We start from the raw sequence: 16,938 nt of genomic DNA on the forward strand, positions 1-16,938 counted from the left end.
GATATTTGAATATATTTTTATAGTAGAGAACTTTTAATTGAAAATAGTAATTTATTATGGGTTTATGACTTTGTTTCGTGGACCTTAATTTAGTTCTCGCGGACCCCTGGGGGTCCGTGGACCCCCGGTTGGGAACCAGTGATATAGAGTCTACGCTGAACAAATGACAGTCCATGAGCAACACAAAGCAGCAAGCGTGCCATCCAATACGCAAATGAGGTGAAAACAATCTGAAACGTATTTCCCCCCCCAAAAAAAATAATATTTAGCCTATAAAGGTTGAATAGCAAAAAAATATATATTTAGGGAGTGTTCTTATCAATTAAATTAAAATCGACTGCCACGACAAGAAAAGAGGAAAGGACTAAAACAGACCAGATAAGCATCATCAAAACGTTTACTCATTACATACTATCAACCGAAGCCGAAAAACCATGAAAATATTTTTATAGCTCCTGTCGCTCCTTGGCAAGCTGACATTTTGTCCGCGTGTAAAAATGAGAGTGTCTTTCCTCACAGGGTTGTTGTTGGGTCAGCTTGATAAAAGTTGAACAAAAATCTGTGAATGATAAATTGTAGTAGTGGTATTTAGACTTTGACTATTTTCACAAGTGGTGCTTAAAACCAGTTCTTTGCCTTTTATTTATTTGTGCACCGATTTTTGTTTAATTATCATTTTTATTCAGTAAAAAAGTTGAGTGCAAAGTTTTACAAATTCCTCTTCAGTTCTATAAACAAATCATATAGACGTTAAGTTCATTCCATCATGCTAGTCAGAAAAAACATTCCATTTATCGAACTCATCCAACTTTTTACCATGCACCGTGCAAGTTAGTTTACTCAACTGTACACATTCCTTTAGTTTCTCCAGCCACTCCTCTTTATTGGGAGTTATATTCCAAATAAATAAAACTAATCTTGCTGAGGTAATGGCATTTAAAACAAATTCTTGAGGATTCTCGGAAAGGAAGTTTGCATAATTGAACAAGGAACATTCAGGGGAGAAAGGGAACTCTTTACCTATTCCTTGAGAAATAGCTCTAGAAATTTCTGCGCCAGTAGTTCAAAACCTACAGGGGTTTAAAGTTGGCGCTTGGCATTACGAGGAGCCCCGTGGCTCAGAGAGGTAAGCTGCAGTACTGCAGTGAAAAGCTCTGCTCACGACCTGAGTTCGATCCCGACAGAACTCGGTGTCAGGTAGCCGGCTCAAGGTTGACTCAGCCTTCCATCCTTTCCAGATTGGTAAAATGAGTACCCAGCTTGTAGTACCCAGCTTGTAGCGTAGATGACTGAGGAAGCAATGGCAAACCGCCCTGTTAAAATAGTCTGCCTAGTAAACATCATGATATGATGTCAACCCATGGGTCAGTAATGACCCGGTGTTTGCACAGGGGACTACCTTTACCTTTTATTTGGTGGCAAATGGTCTCCTTTTGATCCTGCATTCAGAATGTGCAAGGGGCTTAGAAGTGAAAATGCATTTGGTCAAGGATGGTGTTCCAGAGGAGGGCAACAAAGATGGTGAGGGGTCTGGAGACCAAGTCCTATAAGGAAAGGCTGAAGGAGCTGGGTATGTTTAGCCTGAAGAGGAGAAGACTGAGAGGTGATATGGTAACCATCTTCAAGTACTTGAAGGGCTGTCATATAGAAGATGGTGCTGAGTTGTTTTCTGTTGCTCCAGAAGGTCAGACCAGAACCAACGGGTTGAAATTTAATCAAAAGAGTTTTTTTCTAGACATTAGGAAGAATTTTCTAACAATTTGAGTGGTTCCTCAGTGGAACAGGCTTCCTTGGGAGGTGATAAGCTCTCCTTCCCTGAAAGTTTTTAAGCAGAGGACTAGATGGCCATCTGTCAGCAATGCTGATTCTATGACCTTAGGCAGATCATAAAAGGGAGGGCACCTTGGCCATCTTCTGGGCATGGAGTAGGGGTCACAGTGTGTGTGTGGGGGGGAGATAGTTGTGAAATTCCTGCATTGTGCAGGGAGTTGGACTAGATGACCCTGGTGGTCCCTTCCAACTCTGTGATTCTATTATTCTACCTCCTTGCTAGATTAAGGTTCCTATCTGCTTCACTTGATCTGCATGGGATGGCTGGCTGGCAACCGAATATGTGAACTGTTGCCTCTGGAAGGGATTCCACTGGAGGGGCTACAAAACTCCATTTGTGATTTTGACCTTGCCAGGATCTTCCCAGTGGCTCCTTTGTCACCTGATGATGAATGTGCAAACTGGCCCTAAGATAGCACGTGTCAGATTGGATACAGCCTGCTTTTCTACTGGGAAAATAGCAAGAAAGGTCCCCTCTGACCACCCCAAAAGGCTGTGCTGGAGACCAGGGGACCTGAATGGGCAAAGTCGTGAGACAAAGAGTGTAGTTAGGAGGGGAAATGGGTGAGATTGAGTGAAAAAGCTGGCTGGATCCAACTCGCCTTTGAGGATTGACTGGAAACGAAATCCCGTTCCTAAGCCGTGGTTTATCAGATTCAAAAAGCCATCAGCAAACATGGAGCTTGATGTTTGCGTCTTTTGTTCCAGGTGCCATGACGGAACTCCAAGAAGTACAGATTACGGAAGAGAAGCCACTTCTCCGGGCCCCGGGAGGACCTGATCCTGGCAAGGTCAGCAAAAGGGTGTGACTCCTCCAGCTTCCCTTTGCCCCTCTCCTTCCTCCTTCTCACCAGTATTCCTCAGGTTTTCCAGTCCCCCTTGTTTCCTTCCCTCTCTTCCATCTAATGTGGGTTGCATTGGAAGCTGCTGTACTGAATCAGTCCCTTGGTCCCTTCTAGCCCGATATTGTCTAGTTGCAACTGGGAGCATCCTTTCCAGGCTTAAGACACAGGGCCTTCCCAGTTCCTCCAATACAGAGCTTTTTAGCTGGGTGGCTACGGTTGAAGTCCTCCAGGTGGGGACAGGAGATCTCCTGGAATTACAACTCATTTCCAGCCCATGGAGATCAGTTCCCCTTAGGGTTACCAGGTCCCTCTTTGCCACCGGCGGGAGGTTTTGGGGACAGAGCCTGAGAAGGGTGGGGTTTGGGGAGGGGAGGGACTTCCATGCCATAGAGTCCAATTGCCAAAGTGGCCATATTCTCCAGGGGAACTGATCTCTGTCGGCTGGAGGTCAGCTGAAATAGCAAGAGATCGCTAGCTAGTAACTGAAGGTTAGCAACCCTAGTTCCCCTGGAGAAAATGGCTGCAGTGAAGGATGCAATCTATAGCATTATATGCCCTGCTAAAGTCCCACCCTCCCCAAAACCCACCTTCTCCAGGCTTCACCCCCAAATCTCCAGGAATTTCCTAACCCAGGGTTGGCACCACTATGGGTGACTGAGCCTGAGGCTTTCAGCCTGCAAAGTGTACGCTCTGCCAACCCTAGTTAGAACTTACAAAGGGCATCCCTCACCAAGCCACAAGCTCTGAAGGACCATTTCCTTAGGGGTCCAAGACCTCCCTCCCAGAACTGATCCCTCTTTTTTCTCCTTCAGAATTTTGAAGCACTGAGAGAGAGTAGGCCTCTGCCGGGACTGCTGTTTGATGTCCCTTATCTACCCCCCACCCAAGAAGTGTCAGCTTTCAACAAGCGGTACTTAGATCTATCTCTAAATTCAGCCACAGTTGATCACAGAGATTTAACAAGACCGTTGAAGGCAAATCAAATGCCTGCCTTTTCCCAGTGGGAAGGCGGCCAAGTTTTAAACCAACATCTGTAGCTGCTCTTTGAACAGACACTTGATCTATAGCTATCAGCAGGCAATCCTGTCTTGCCAGCGTGAAAACTGTCGCATGCTGTGTTTTTGCTTAGGTGGCCTCTGTTAATGGGACAGGGAAGGAAGAAGAGTTGGTTTTTATATGCGGACTTTCTCTACCACTTGAGGAAGAATCATACTGGCTTACAATCACCTTCCCTTCCTCTCCCCACAACAGACACCCTGTGAGGTAGGTGGGGCTGAGTGAGTTTGGAGAGAATGGTGACTAGCCCCAGGTCACATTAGAATCCACGACTCATCTGGAGGAGTGGGGAATCAAACCTGGTTCTCCAGATTAGAGTCCGCCGCTCATGTGGAGGAGTGGGGAAGCCAACCCGGTTCTCCAGATTAGAGTCCGCCGCTCATGTGGAGGAGTGGGGAAACCAACCCGGTTCTCCAGACTAGAGTCCACCACTCTAATTAGATTAGAGTCTAACCACTACACCAAACTGGCTTTCAGCTGCTTATTCCTTTCTCTTTCTAGTAAGTTGGGCCAGTCACAGTTCTCTCAGAACTCTCTCAGCCCACGTGGAGGCAGGCAATGACAAGCCACCTCCGAAGGTCTCTTGCCTTGAAAACCCTGTAGGGTCACCGGACGTCAGACATGACTTGATGTACATTTATCTACTTTATTTATAACTCACCTTTCTGCCTAATGGGGATCCAAAGCACCCTACATCCTCCCCCCCCCCCATTTTATCCTCACAACAAGTCTGTAGGGTGGCTGAGGGTATGTTACTGCCTCAAGGACTGCCCCAACAAGCTTCCATAGCCAAGTGGGGATTCAAACATGTGTCTCCCAAATCCTAATTCCAACGCTCTAACCACTACACAATGCTGGCTTAAAACCCAGGGGGGAACACCCTGGTCTGTTCTTGTCTTATGCCTTTAACATGTATTTTGATGTGCTGAAATTATCAAGTGGAACTTTTCTGAGCTTGGAGCTGAACATTATCACTGGCTGATGATCAAGGCACAGCTAAACGGCCAACTGAGAAAAACCGGCAAAGCCCTGACTGAATCCTGGCTGAAACAGGGATTAAACTGGCAAACCACCCCGCAAACAAAGTCTGCCTTGGAAACGTCGGGATGTGACGTCACCCCATGGGTCAGGAATGACCCGGTGCTTGCACAGGGGACCTTTACCTTAAAGCGACCATGCGTTTTCGCCCATAGAGTTGGAAGGGACCACCAGGGTCACGTAGTCCGACCTGCTGCACAATGCAGGAAATTCACAACTGCCTCCCCCACACACACCCCCAGTGACCATGCCCAGAAGATGGCCAAAATAAAATCCTCCAGGATCCATGGCCAATCTGGCCAGGAGGAAAATTGCTTCCTGACCCCAAAGTGGCGATCAGCATTTCCCTAGGCATGTTAGAGAGGGCCAAGAGAGCCAAACCCTGACTCAACCCTTCCTGCCTCCCTCTCGTGATCTGCCTACGTTCACAGAATCAGCATATCCATCTAGCCTCTGCTTACAAACCTCCAAAGAAGGAGAGCCCACTTCTTGCCGAGGAAGCCTGTTCCACTGAGGAATCGCTCTAACTATTAGGAAGTTCTTCCTAATGTTTAGAAGAGTTCCTGTTTGAAGAGTTCTGGCTTGGCGAAGGATGGCCCCTATCCTAAGTGCATCGAGAGAGCCAGAATGGTTGTTGTGGTTAACGCGTCAACCTAGGATACTCAAATCCCTCTTCAACCACAAAGCCAGTGTGGCGAAACAGTGAAAGTGTTGGAGTAAGTTCCAGGTTCAAATCCTGAAGTCGACCTTGGGCCACTCTCCTCACAGCCTGACTCACCTCACAGGATTGTCGTGAGGATAAAATGGAGGCAGAGGAGACAATTATCTAGGTCACCCTGAGCTGTGTGGAGGAAGGGCAGGATAAAGAAGCGCTCGAGGGACACGTAATTCTTTTAAATTCTGTTATGATGATTCACAGGTAAATACATAATCATATTCCAAGGCCAGAGAAGCCATACGCTTGTCTTGCTTTAACTGTTCGGGGAAATAATGTACATGGAAATTTTAACCAGTAATCTAATTGAGGGAATCCTTAAATAAAAAAAAAAAGGCCAACAGCTGCAGTGAGGTGATATGAACGTTAAGGTTTGTATTGATGAAGTCTTAAAACGGTCTGCTCTTGGAATATTTGAAGGACTGTCGACACACTTGCAAACCTTCCTGAATGTTAACATCATCAGCTGAGGGCTCTACCTTATGAAGAGAAGTAAGAGGCTGATACAGGAATGGCACCTTCAGTGGTGGCCCCTTCAATTGTGCCACTGTTCCAATTATATCCGTCATGCTCTCACTTTACTACCTCTTTAAGTGTCAATAACCATGCATTGGCCAGATCAGATTTTATTGGGTTGGGTCTGACCAACTTTTCTATTCCATCTCGCTCAGTTCTTCTCTTCCATCCCACATGGCTTTTGTCCATGCAAGTCCCATGACCCCCAGCATTGTCTTTTTGGGTGGTCAAAGGGGCCCCGCTTCCCTTTATTACCAGCAGAAAAGCTGGATGGATCCAACCCTTTGTATGCCTCCTTCACAATGTAGAAAACAGTGGACGTTTTTAATTGAATGTGACGTGATAGCTTTAGAGTCCAATTAAATACCAAAAGAATAACATGGTCATAAGGCATTTTTTATTCCTTTATTTTCTGCTCAAGGCTATATCTGTATGAGCAGAGATAGATAGATAGATAGATAGATAGATAGATAGATGGCTTTAGAGTCCAATCCCTAAGAATATTTCCCCGAGAGTAAACCCAGTTGAACAGACCTGAGTAGACCTGATTAGGATTACACTGCCATTGTGATAATAAATTGATCAACTTGGTCAAAAGGGGGGCTGGAATTGTGCTAGATAAATAAGCGAAGTAAAATTATATTCCCAAAAAAGGTTAAGACAATATAAACATGGACTCTCTATCTCTAAGTCAAAAGCATAAAATTTTTAAAAAATTAGGGAAATATAGATATATTTATTAAGAAAAAGATTAAGGCAAGATAAACATATGGGCTCTATCAGTCCAAAGCATAAATGTAAACAAATATAGAGAAATATGTATATATTTAATACACCATTCCTTAAAAATGTATATCTTGGCCCAAATCATAGCCTAATATATAAGCGAAGTAAAATTATATTCCCAGCAAAGGTTAAGACAATATAAACATGGGCTCACTATCTCTAAGTCAAAAGCATAAATTTAAACAAATATGGGGAAATATATATATATATTATGAAGAAGGTTAAGACAATATAAACATATGGGCTCAGTATCTATCAGTCCAAAGCATAAATGTAAACAAATATAGGGAAATATATATATTTCATACAACATTCCTTAAAAATGTATATCTTGGCCCAAATCATAGCCTAACAAATGTACATCAATACAAAGGTCCGTTATTTCCCTTTCTTTTTCCTTTTGTAAAATTGTATTATACAATGACTCGGCTGAAGAGATCTTGTGATGTCTCTATTAATAAACTATGGGCTACATTTAGATGTCAGTCTAATCGCCTGGTGTGCCACCAGTGATGGGCATGCTGGGCTCCTGGGACTTCAACATCCGGTTTAGCGATGCAGGAAGCTTCAACTGCTGAATCTGACTGCTTGTCGGCTGCACAGCTGTTAAAGGCTCAGGCGCCCTGTCAGGGAAGCAAGCCAGCAATGTTCCACACAATGTCTCCTTAGCTGCCGTGAAGAATGCTGGCGGGAAGTTAGTACCCTTTTTTAAGGAGGTCCTACTCGCCTTTTTAAGAGCCCCGTGGCGCAGAGTGGCAAGCTGCAGTACTGCGGTCCAAAGCTCCGCTCACGACCTGAGTTCGATCCCGACGGAAGTCGGTCTCAGGTAGCCGGCTCAAGGCTGACTCAGCTTTCCATCCTGCCGAGGTCGGTAAAATGAGTACCCAACTTGCTGGGGGGGGGGGGAAGGGAAGATGATTGGGGAAGGCACCAGCAAACCACCCCGTAAACAAAGTGCCTAGTAAACGTCGGGATGTGACGTCACCCCATGGGTCAGGAATGACCCGGTGCTTGCACAGGGGACCTTTACTTTACCTTTACTCGCTTTTTGGGGAGCCAGGGTGGCGTAGTGGTTAAGAGCGGCAGACTCTAATCTGGAGAACCAGGTTCGATTCCCCGCTTCTCTGCATGAAGCCTGCTGGGTGACTGTGGGCCAGACACAGTTCTCTCCGCACTCTCTCAGCTCACATGGAGGCAGGCAATGGCAAACCACCTTTGAATGTCTCTTGCCTTGAAAACCGTTCGGCAGGGGTGTCAAACATAAGGCACGCGGGCCGGATCCGGCCCCTTGAGAGCTCTTATGTGGCCAGCTGAGGCAGCCACCACCCCACACTCTCAATCGGGGTGGCAAGGCATGGCCCAACCAAGTGACATGTCATATCCAGCCCTCATAACAATTGAATTAGACACCCCTGCCCTACGGGGTCACCTTAAGTCAGCTGTGACTTGACTACACTTTCCACCACCACTCACTTTCCAGCAAGAAGGTCTAGATGTGGACTGCTAATCTCGGAGCATTAAAGGTGCATATCTCTAGCTGTTCCCAAGATGCCCTAGGACATCTGGACAGCTGTTGCAGCTCAGCTTTCCTCATCCATCAGTGCAACTCACAGGGACCGGGTTTGTTGGGCCCAGATTAAATTTTCTGCTAACGGAAGGCACTTCACTCAGCAGAATGGAGCTTCCCCGCTTTCCCACTTCCACTGCAGCCAATTGATTGCCCCAGTTTGCTGCTTCTGGGGGGGCGGGACCCTCAGGAATGGCATGGGGGGGTCTGCAACAGGAAGGAGGCGTTGTCAGCATGGTGTAAGTGGGAGCCAGCATGGTGTAGTGGTCAAGAGCGGTGGTTCGGAGCGGTGGACTCCGATCTAGAGAACCGGGTTTGATTCCCCGCTCCTCCACACGAGCGGTGGAGGCTAATCTCATGAACCGGGTTGGTTTCCCCACTGCTGCACATGAAGGCTGCTGGGTGACCTTGGGCAAGTCACACACACTCAGCCCCTTGGGCTAGTCACACTCTCTCAGCCCCACCTACCTCACAGGGTGTCTGTTGTGGGGAGGGGGAGGGAAGGTGATTGCAAGCCGGTTTGATTCTTCCTTAAGTGGTAGAGAAGGCATATAAAAACCAACTCTTCTTCTTCAGAAATTACACTTCCCTGTCTGTTACGGTGTTGGATCCAGACCACATTTTCCACTGTTAGTAGGCTGTCAGTCTAAATGGCTAGCTTCCTGCATTAAAATGTGTGTGTGGGGAGGGGAGTTTTGCTTTGCCCCAGAGCATCTTCTGTGCCCCCCATTGAGTTACCCATAAGTTTGGAACAGAGCCGATGACCCCATTGATAATTAGGTTGCCGTTCTGGAGTGTCCTTAGTTTTCTGGTGAATCCCCCATGCTTTAGAACTGCTTAACCCCCACCACGGGTTTTAAGGATCTCAACCTAGGTCAGGGACTGCAGCTGACTTTGTTCCATCCCCGCCGCCACCATGCCAACCCTGATACTTCTTTCCTCACTTACCTCCTACCTTCTCGCACTTTCTGTCTGTCTCCCCCCCCCCCTTCTTTCTCTGTGTTCTAGGATGCTGAACTGATAACAGCCAAACTGCTGCAGGCGCACGGCCAGGTAATTCTCCCCCTTCCCTTCTGTCTTGTTCATGAGGAGCAGAACCGGTGCTCCCTCCCTAACCTTGCAGAAATCCCCTTCCCATCAGAAAAGCCCCGATGAGAAGCTACCCGTTGGCCAGCGTGGTATAGTGGTTAAGAGCGGTGGTTTGGAGCGGTGGACTCTGATCTGGAGAAGCGGGTTTGATTCCCCACTCCTCTGCATGAGCGGCGGAAGCTAATCTAGTTAACGGGATTTGTTTTCGCACTCCTGCACATGCAGCCACCTGGGTGACCTGGGGCTAGTCACAGTTCTCTTAGAGCTCTCTCAGCCTTACCCACCTCACAGGGTGTCTGTTGTGGGGAAGGGAAGGTGTTTATAAGCCGGTTTGATTCCTCCTTCAGTGGTAGAGAAAGTCGGCATATAAAAACCAACACTACTACTACTTCTTCCCTCAGTGGTCCCCTGTCTACTCTGCTCCCCACCCATGCTTCCACATCTATAATCACTGGACATAGAAGGCAGAACTCTAAGTTTATTTCTCGGGCAGAAATCTTGTCTGTGTAGCTTTTCCTAGTCTGGAACAATAGTGATGGGAAAAGCCGCACCCGTCAGTCTGACGGCTGCGGAGGCGCAGCTCCTCTGGCAGGAAGATGGCAATCCAGGGAGAAATCCTGGTTTCTCTCCTGCGCTGTGGGGGTGGTTGAATGAGTCAGCGTAAGCAGAGCCCGGTGCAATGACTTTTGAGTTTCCTGGGAGCTATTTCAGGCCTCTAGGGGATGTGTGGGTCTTCTCTAGAGCTGTCGCCGCTCCCGGTGGGATTCCTGTGCCTCTGACAGCCCGTGCAAGAGACAGAAATTCAACCAATACAGATTCACCTGTTGCCCCGCTGAGAAAAGTTGCATCAGTTGAATTTCTGCCCCTTGTGCAATTGTTCAAGGCACAGGAGCCCTGCCAGGAGAAAAGTGGCAACCTGCCCAGGAATGCTGGCTCCCAGGCCAGCCTGTTCCCTCATTTGCTGGCTTCGATTTTGTAGCTTGTCCTCTCCCAGTTCCAACAGTCTAATCGCTATTCTGATTTGATGCCTGCCAGTTTCTCCCTCGGATATTGAGGTGAACACGCGGAAACCAGATCTGGGTTTGAATTAGAGGGGCCGCCTTCTCTGCCCCCCCCCCCCCGGGGCTTTGCATAGTTGCACAATACGCAGCATTTCGACAGCTGCAGCTTCCCTCACCGTCACTTGAACACATGAAGCTGCCTTCTACTGAATGAGACCCTTGGTCCATCAGAGTCAGAATTGTCTACTCAGACCGGCAGCGGCTCTCCTGGATCTCAGGCAGAGGTCTTTCACATCACCTACTTGCCTAGTCCCTTTAAGTGGAGATGCTGGGGATTGAACCTGAGACCTTCCACATGCCAAGCAGATGCTCTACCACTGAGCCACGGCCCCTCCCCCCAAAAAAGTCACAACTTTGGGCTGCCAGATTTTTACAATTCTTTGCTCCTGTGCTTTTAAAAAGCATCTGGACCTGAAGGGTTAGCAAAGGAACAGTGCCTTCGCGTCCTGCTGTGAAAAGGTTCAGTAGCTGGTTTCTGCAGCTGCAATGAAAGGCCTATGAGCTAGAGAAACGGCGTTTTTTTCTGCCCCACTGGAAACTCCACTGCTCTTCCATGCTGGAAGAACCTGTAGGATTTCTGCTCATTGCACAGCTAATGAGGTCAGCCCTGTAGCTGCTTAAGTATGACATCATTCGCTGCTCTTAGGCAGGGCCCGGTCTCTTCGTTTCCCTTTCCCAATCTGTATGACAGGAACATTTTAATTATAGGGTTCTTATGAAGTCAGGTGATGCGGCGATGGTTGACCAAGCACCAGGTAGGTTTCTCCTTTGCCCATTTTCCGGATGAGGAACTGAGGCTGCAAGAAACCAGTCTTGCCTGAGACCAGCCGGCTAGATGGAAATCTTTACCGAAAGGTCCAGCCCTTGGCTGGCTAGTTTCAAATTCCACCCGAGAGCTTCCGAGAGAATATCCAGGAGGCTTGGATTTCCCAGACTTAAGAACATAAGAAAAGTCCTGCTGGATAACACCAAGCCCCATCAGGTGCAGCAGTCTGTTCACCCAGCCAACCAGGTGCCTCTAGGAAGCCCACCAGCAAGACGACTGCAGCAGCATTATCCTGCCTGTGTTTCACAGCACCTAATAGAATAGGCATGTTCCTCTGATACTAGAGAGAATAGGTATGCATCATGACTGGTATCCATTTTGACTAGTAGCCATGGATAGCCCTCTCTTCCATGAACATGTCCACTCCCTTCTTAAAGCCTTCCGAGTTGGCAGCCATCACCACATCCTGGGGCAGGGAGTTCCACAGTTTAACTGTGTGTCGTGTTGTACCACCTTTTAGTTAAGCTGGGTGGGTTACAAGTGGTATAGGATTATGCAAGTCCCTGCTTCCTCTGCTGGGCCACGGCATCCTTGTCTGTAAGTCATAAGTCAAGATTCTCCACCTCTCGGCATTACTGCCTGTCTTCTCTGCTGTCTCTTTCACCTCCGCCTTCTCCTTTTTCATACCTGTGTCAATTGTGGCTCTGGAATGGGGATATCAGCAGGTGCCAAACCGCTCCGCCCTTCCCTGCCTCTCTGCTTGCTTGTGAACACGTCGAGGTTCCTTGGGTGCCATACAAGAAGGCCTCAGCAGGAAGAGCGAGGAGAATAAACAATGAACTTCTATATTTTTAAAAGTCCAAACAGAATGTGATTGTTTTGAATATTTACCCAAGCCCCCCCCCCCCGTGTACCATGGGAGTGGTAAGACGTCCTTCAAAAAGGATGTGGACAGAATGGAGCAGGTGCAGAGGAGAGCGACGAGGATGATCAGGGGCCTGGAGACCAGTCCTATGAGGAAAGGCTGAGAGAGCTGAAATGTTTAGTCTAGAGAAGAGGAGGTTGAGGGGGGACGTGATTGCTGTCTTTAAGCATTTGAAGGGCTGTCACTTAGAGGAGGGCAGGGAGCTGTTCCTGTTGGCAGCAGAGGATAGCACTCACAATAATGGGTTTAAATTGTGGGCCGAAAGGTTCTGGCTGGATATTGGGGGGGGGGGGATTACAGTACGAGTTGTTCAACAGTGGGACCAGCTACCTAGGGAGGTGGTGAGCTCTCTCCTCACTAGCAATCTTTAAGCAGAGGCTGGACAAACACTTGCCAGGGATGCTCTAGACTGATTCTGCATTAAGCAGGGGGTTGGTTGGACTAGATGGCCTGTATGGCCCCTTCCAACTCTGTGATTCTACGGAGATGCTCCTTCCTTTGTGTCGAATTCCGCACTTATTCTGTAACGCTGTGGCTACCGCTTTAGTTGACTGGCGCTGGTCTTGTAGGGTTTTGATTTGACATTTAAGCACCCAATATATACAGCCTCGCATATAAGAGCAAAATAGCCCATGGCTTAGCCCCAAGTTTTGACACAGCCCATTTCTCTGTTGTTTTTCTGCCCAGAGAGCTTCTTCCTCAGCCCTGCTCTCTGAGGTCCCTTAAATGGAAAAGCCAAGGATTGGACCTGGGCCTTTATTCATGCAAAAATATGTCACTGAAGTATGGCTCCGTTAACATGCCCTAGAAAGGTCTGTTTTACAAGCGCGCCCTCCCGGAACTAGGAATCCCAGCCCTGCTTTTATTCACTCTTGTGTGTTTCCTCTCCTTCTCTTTCCCAGAAACATCAAGTGGAAACACCCTATGGGATTGTCACAATCACCATCCACGGGACACCCAAGCCCAAACGCCCCGCCATTCTCACCTACCATGACGTCGGACAAAACCGTAAGACTAGAACACCATCTTGTTGGGTGGGGGTGTTGGAATTGTTTTTACCATTCCTGCAGCTCCAGGAGAGAACTTGGAGCTTAACTTGCCAGTGAAAGTCACCCAATCCATCAAGGATCTTGTCTTTCCGAAATAACCCTAAGAATGTCTTGTTCAGAGCTTCCGAGAGTTCTGCATGCACACATGAATTTATTTCTTTTTTTCCCTTTTTTGGGGTTATTTTTTAAAAAAATTCATATCCATAGAAATACAAAACAAAAATAGAATACATATCAACATGACATAAACAATACAATACAATACAAACACAATGCCAACATAAGACCTAAAATCTGTAATACAAGCAATTTCTGGATGAGCATATAGAATTTTCTTTCCATTTTAGTAACTTCCCTTTATTATGCTAATCTAGTTTTTTAACCTTAAAAATGCTACTTTTCCTTGGTCGTTCCTTCTCTATAATATTAGTAATTTGCAAATACGTAATAAAACTTGCCTTACGAAATTCTCATCTAATTAACGTTAGTGCTAGCTTAGTAATTATTCTATTCTTTACTTTTCCAGTATAACTATATAGGGTTGCCAGCCTCCAGGTGGTGGCAGGAGATCTCCTGCTATTCCAACTGATCTCCAGCCGATAGATATCAATTCCCCTGGAGAAAATGGCCGCTTTGGCCATTGGACTCTATGGCATTGAAGTCCCTCCCCTCCCCAAACCCCGCCCTCCTCAGGCTCCACCCCCAAAAACCTCCTGCCGGTTGTGAAGAGGGACCTATATATCTAACCATTTTCAATTCTATTTATGTATATTTCACAACACATGAATAGTACAATTTTCAATTCTTTTGAAACTTTTCGCTGGGTCTTTTATTCACTTGATTAGTCAGCTTGGCCATCATACATGAATTTCTTGTGTGTCTTCTGCTGGAAATGCACGGACGTACCCCTGCATACCCCACATATTGCAACTGAACCTCCCACCCCCCTTCTCATGAGGAACGAGAACCAAAATTTGGCAGGCCATTGAGAACTGAAACTTAGATTGCATGTTCCTCATTAGGTGGCTGTGGGCATTCATAGTGCAAAATAAAAGGCATCCTATCTTCCAGTAAATATTCCACCAAAGAGGCCTCAGAGGTATAAGAGTGTAGAAACAGAAATAGCAGGGGAGTAATTAAACAATTTCTGGCATCATCATAGTATTCACAATGAAACAATATATGTACTATTTGCAATCAAAATACGCAAAAATAGGGTGGAAAAAACTGTTAAACTCTTTTATACTTTTATATTTTTAATAATCTTAAGTTGGCAAGCCACTTTTGTGTCATGCACTAATTTTGTATATCTTATTAATACCCGATTTTTTATCAATTTTTGTAATTTGTAACAGTTTTTACAGTTTTATCAAGTTGGACAATATGATAAACTAACTTCTGGCAGGTCAAATAGACCGTATTAATAAACTTGACTTGACTTGAATATATGTACTAGCGTCTCCACCACATGTGACTTCTATCCTTTCCGGGAATGTTGGTGGGAGAACATTTAGAATTTCATACAGATGACAGGTGTGGCCCAGCCCCGCAGTTCTGCCACTAGCCTTCCTTGCAGGGTTGTTTTGACCAGGGGTTAGGATGTCCTTTTTGCACCTCACGGGGTATTCAAGGTTGGGATATCGTTATTTAATGTTGTGATGTTGTTATACTGCTTTTCAACCAACTATGTGGGTCCCACAGAAGTCAAAATCCATTTTTTTTTAAAAAGAAGGGCCATGGTTCAGTTGTCGGGGGCCTGCTTGTCATGCCAGCAGTCCAGGTTCAATTCCCACAGAAGTCAAAATCCAATTATTATTTTTTTTGAGAAGGGCCATGGTTTAGTTGTCGAGCGTCTGCTTTTCATGCAAGCAGTCCAGGTTCAATTCCTGGTGCTTTGCGGTTAAAAGGACCGGACAGTAGGTAGATGTGAAAAATGTCTGCGTGAGACCCCTGGAGAGCTGCTGCCAGTCTGAGTGGACAATGCTGACCCTGATGGGCCAATGGTTTGACTTGCTGTAAGGCAGGTTTGATATAAATGTCAATTAAACTTTCCTCGAGGGGGGATTCTCAGCTCAGCATAGAGGGGGGAGGAGGCACCTGGATCCTTTCACCTCATCCTTTGCTGGCCTCCACAAAGGTAGCCGGGCTATTTGGGGCTCTTGGCTGGAATTAGGTTCTGCATTCACTCTGGGGGGCATGACTGGCTGCTTCCTGCCCTCCCTCTGATATAAATGATCCCAAATTATGGCTGTTTTTGAGATCTGCTTGTTTTGTGTGCGGAGCTCAAACTGAGTCAAACGAAACAGAGCCAAACAAAACAAAACCGAAAAAACCTTGTAGACTGCCACATAGACTGTCTCCCCTACCCCTCGTAATAAACTAAGGCCACTTTCACACATGCCAAATAATGCACTTTCAATCCACGCTCAATGCTCTTTGCAGCTGGAATTTACTGTGTGAAACAGCAAGCTCCACTTGCAAACAATAGCGAAAGTGCATTATTCAGGATGTGTGAAAGTGCCCTAAGAAGGAGCCCTGTGGTGCAGAGCGGTAATCTGCAGTACTGCAGTCCGATCTCTGCTCATGATCCGAATTCAGTCCCGCCGGAAGTCAGTTTCAGGTAGCTAGATCAAGGCTGACTCAGTTTCCCATCCTTCCGAGGTCGGTAAAATGAGTGCCCAGCTTGCTGGGGGTAAAGTGTAGATGACTGGGGAAGGCACTGGCAAACCACCCCATAAACATTGTCTGCCTAGAAAACACCATGATGTGACATCACCCCATGGATCAATAATGACCCAATGCTTGCTTATTTACCTAATAAATTAACATGAGCTGCAGCTCTCAGATACTACAAGCGTATAGTTCCTACACTCTGCCCTACTTTGGGGCTGTACTTTCCTCTGCTTAAAAGGCCATGCCCCCAAAGATCCACTTTTTCCTCCTCTGCTTAAAAGGCCATGCCCCCAAAGATCCACTTTTTCCTCCTTAATCAAAAACGTGAGTCCTTGAAATTTTCAACCTCACAGGTTCCAGTGTCAAACTGAAATTTAAAATGGGTGCTATCTTTTCTTTTGTGCTTCTCGTGTGAATGGTGCTCCATTGTGAAATTTGGCTGCCCCTCCATCAGAGCCAACGGTCCCCTCATTCTGAACAGATGAGGACCTCCTTCTCCTCTACACTGGCGTCCCTTACAAGTCCCGCTGCTCTGAACACCCCCTAGATATCTTGACACTTGAGGGAGAAACACCAAAAGATGCCTCTCATTAAATGATGTAGAATTTAACAGTTTGTCACTCTTCAGTAGAGCCACGTGGCACAGAGTGGTAAGCTGCAGTACTGTAGTCCAAGCTCTGCTCATGACCTGGGTTCGATCCCGAACAAAGTCAGTTTCAGGTAGCCGGCTCAAGGTTGACTCAGCCTTCCATCCTTCCGAGGTCGGTGAAATGAGTACCCAGCTGGCCGGGGGGTAAAGGGAAGATGACTGGGGAAGGCACTGGCAAACCACCCCATAAACATAGTCTGCCTAGTAAATGTAGGGATGTGATGTCACCCCATGGGTCAGGAATGACCCAATGCTTGCACAGGGGACTACCTTTACCTTACCACTCTTCAGTGGCACCTTAAATCTGACAACAACGAAAGGGGAGGGAACTTAACCCTAAAAACTCCAGAATTAAGTACCCTAAGGTCCAGAA

General features: G+C 46.8%; 1 protein-coding gene across 3 annotated transcripts in view; it reads left to right on the plus strand.

Moving 5' to 3' along the window:
- The first annotated feature begins 2,543 nt into the window (after nt 1-2,543).
- NDRG2 (NDRG family member 2) overlaps nt 2,544-16,938 on the plus strand; it is a 35,743-nt gene continuing 21,348 nt past the window's right edge. For 2 of the 3 annotated variants that reach the window (XM_056863935.1, XM_056863933.1), the window contains exons 1-3: nt 2,544-2,621; nt 9,362-9,406; nt 13,097-13,202. In XM_056863935.1, the coding sequence (XP_056719913.1) occupies nt 2,544-2,621; nt 9,362-9,406; nt 13,097-13,202 (229 nt within the window). The remainder of the gene's footprint in view (nt 2,622-9,361; nt 9,407-13,096; nt 13,203-16,938) is intronic. The other variant, XM_056863934.1, reaches the window with a different exon arrangement.

This window comes from Euleptes europaea, chromosome 18 (assembly GCF_029931775.1).
Source record: "Euleptes europaea isolate rEulEur1 chromosome 18, rEulEur1.hap1, whole genome shotgun sequence".
In the NCBI taxonomy this organism is placed as follows: Eukaryota; Metazoa; Chordata; class Lepidosauria; order Squamata; family Sphaerodactylidae; genus Euleptes; species Euleptes europaea.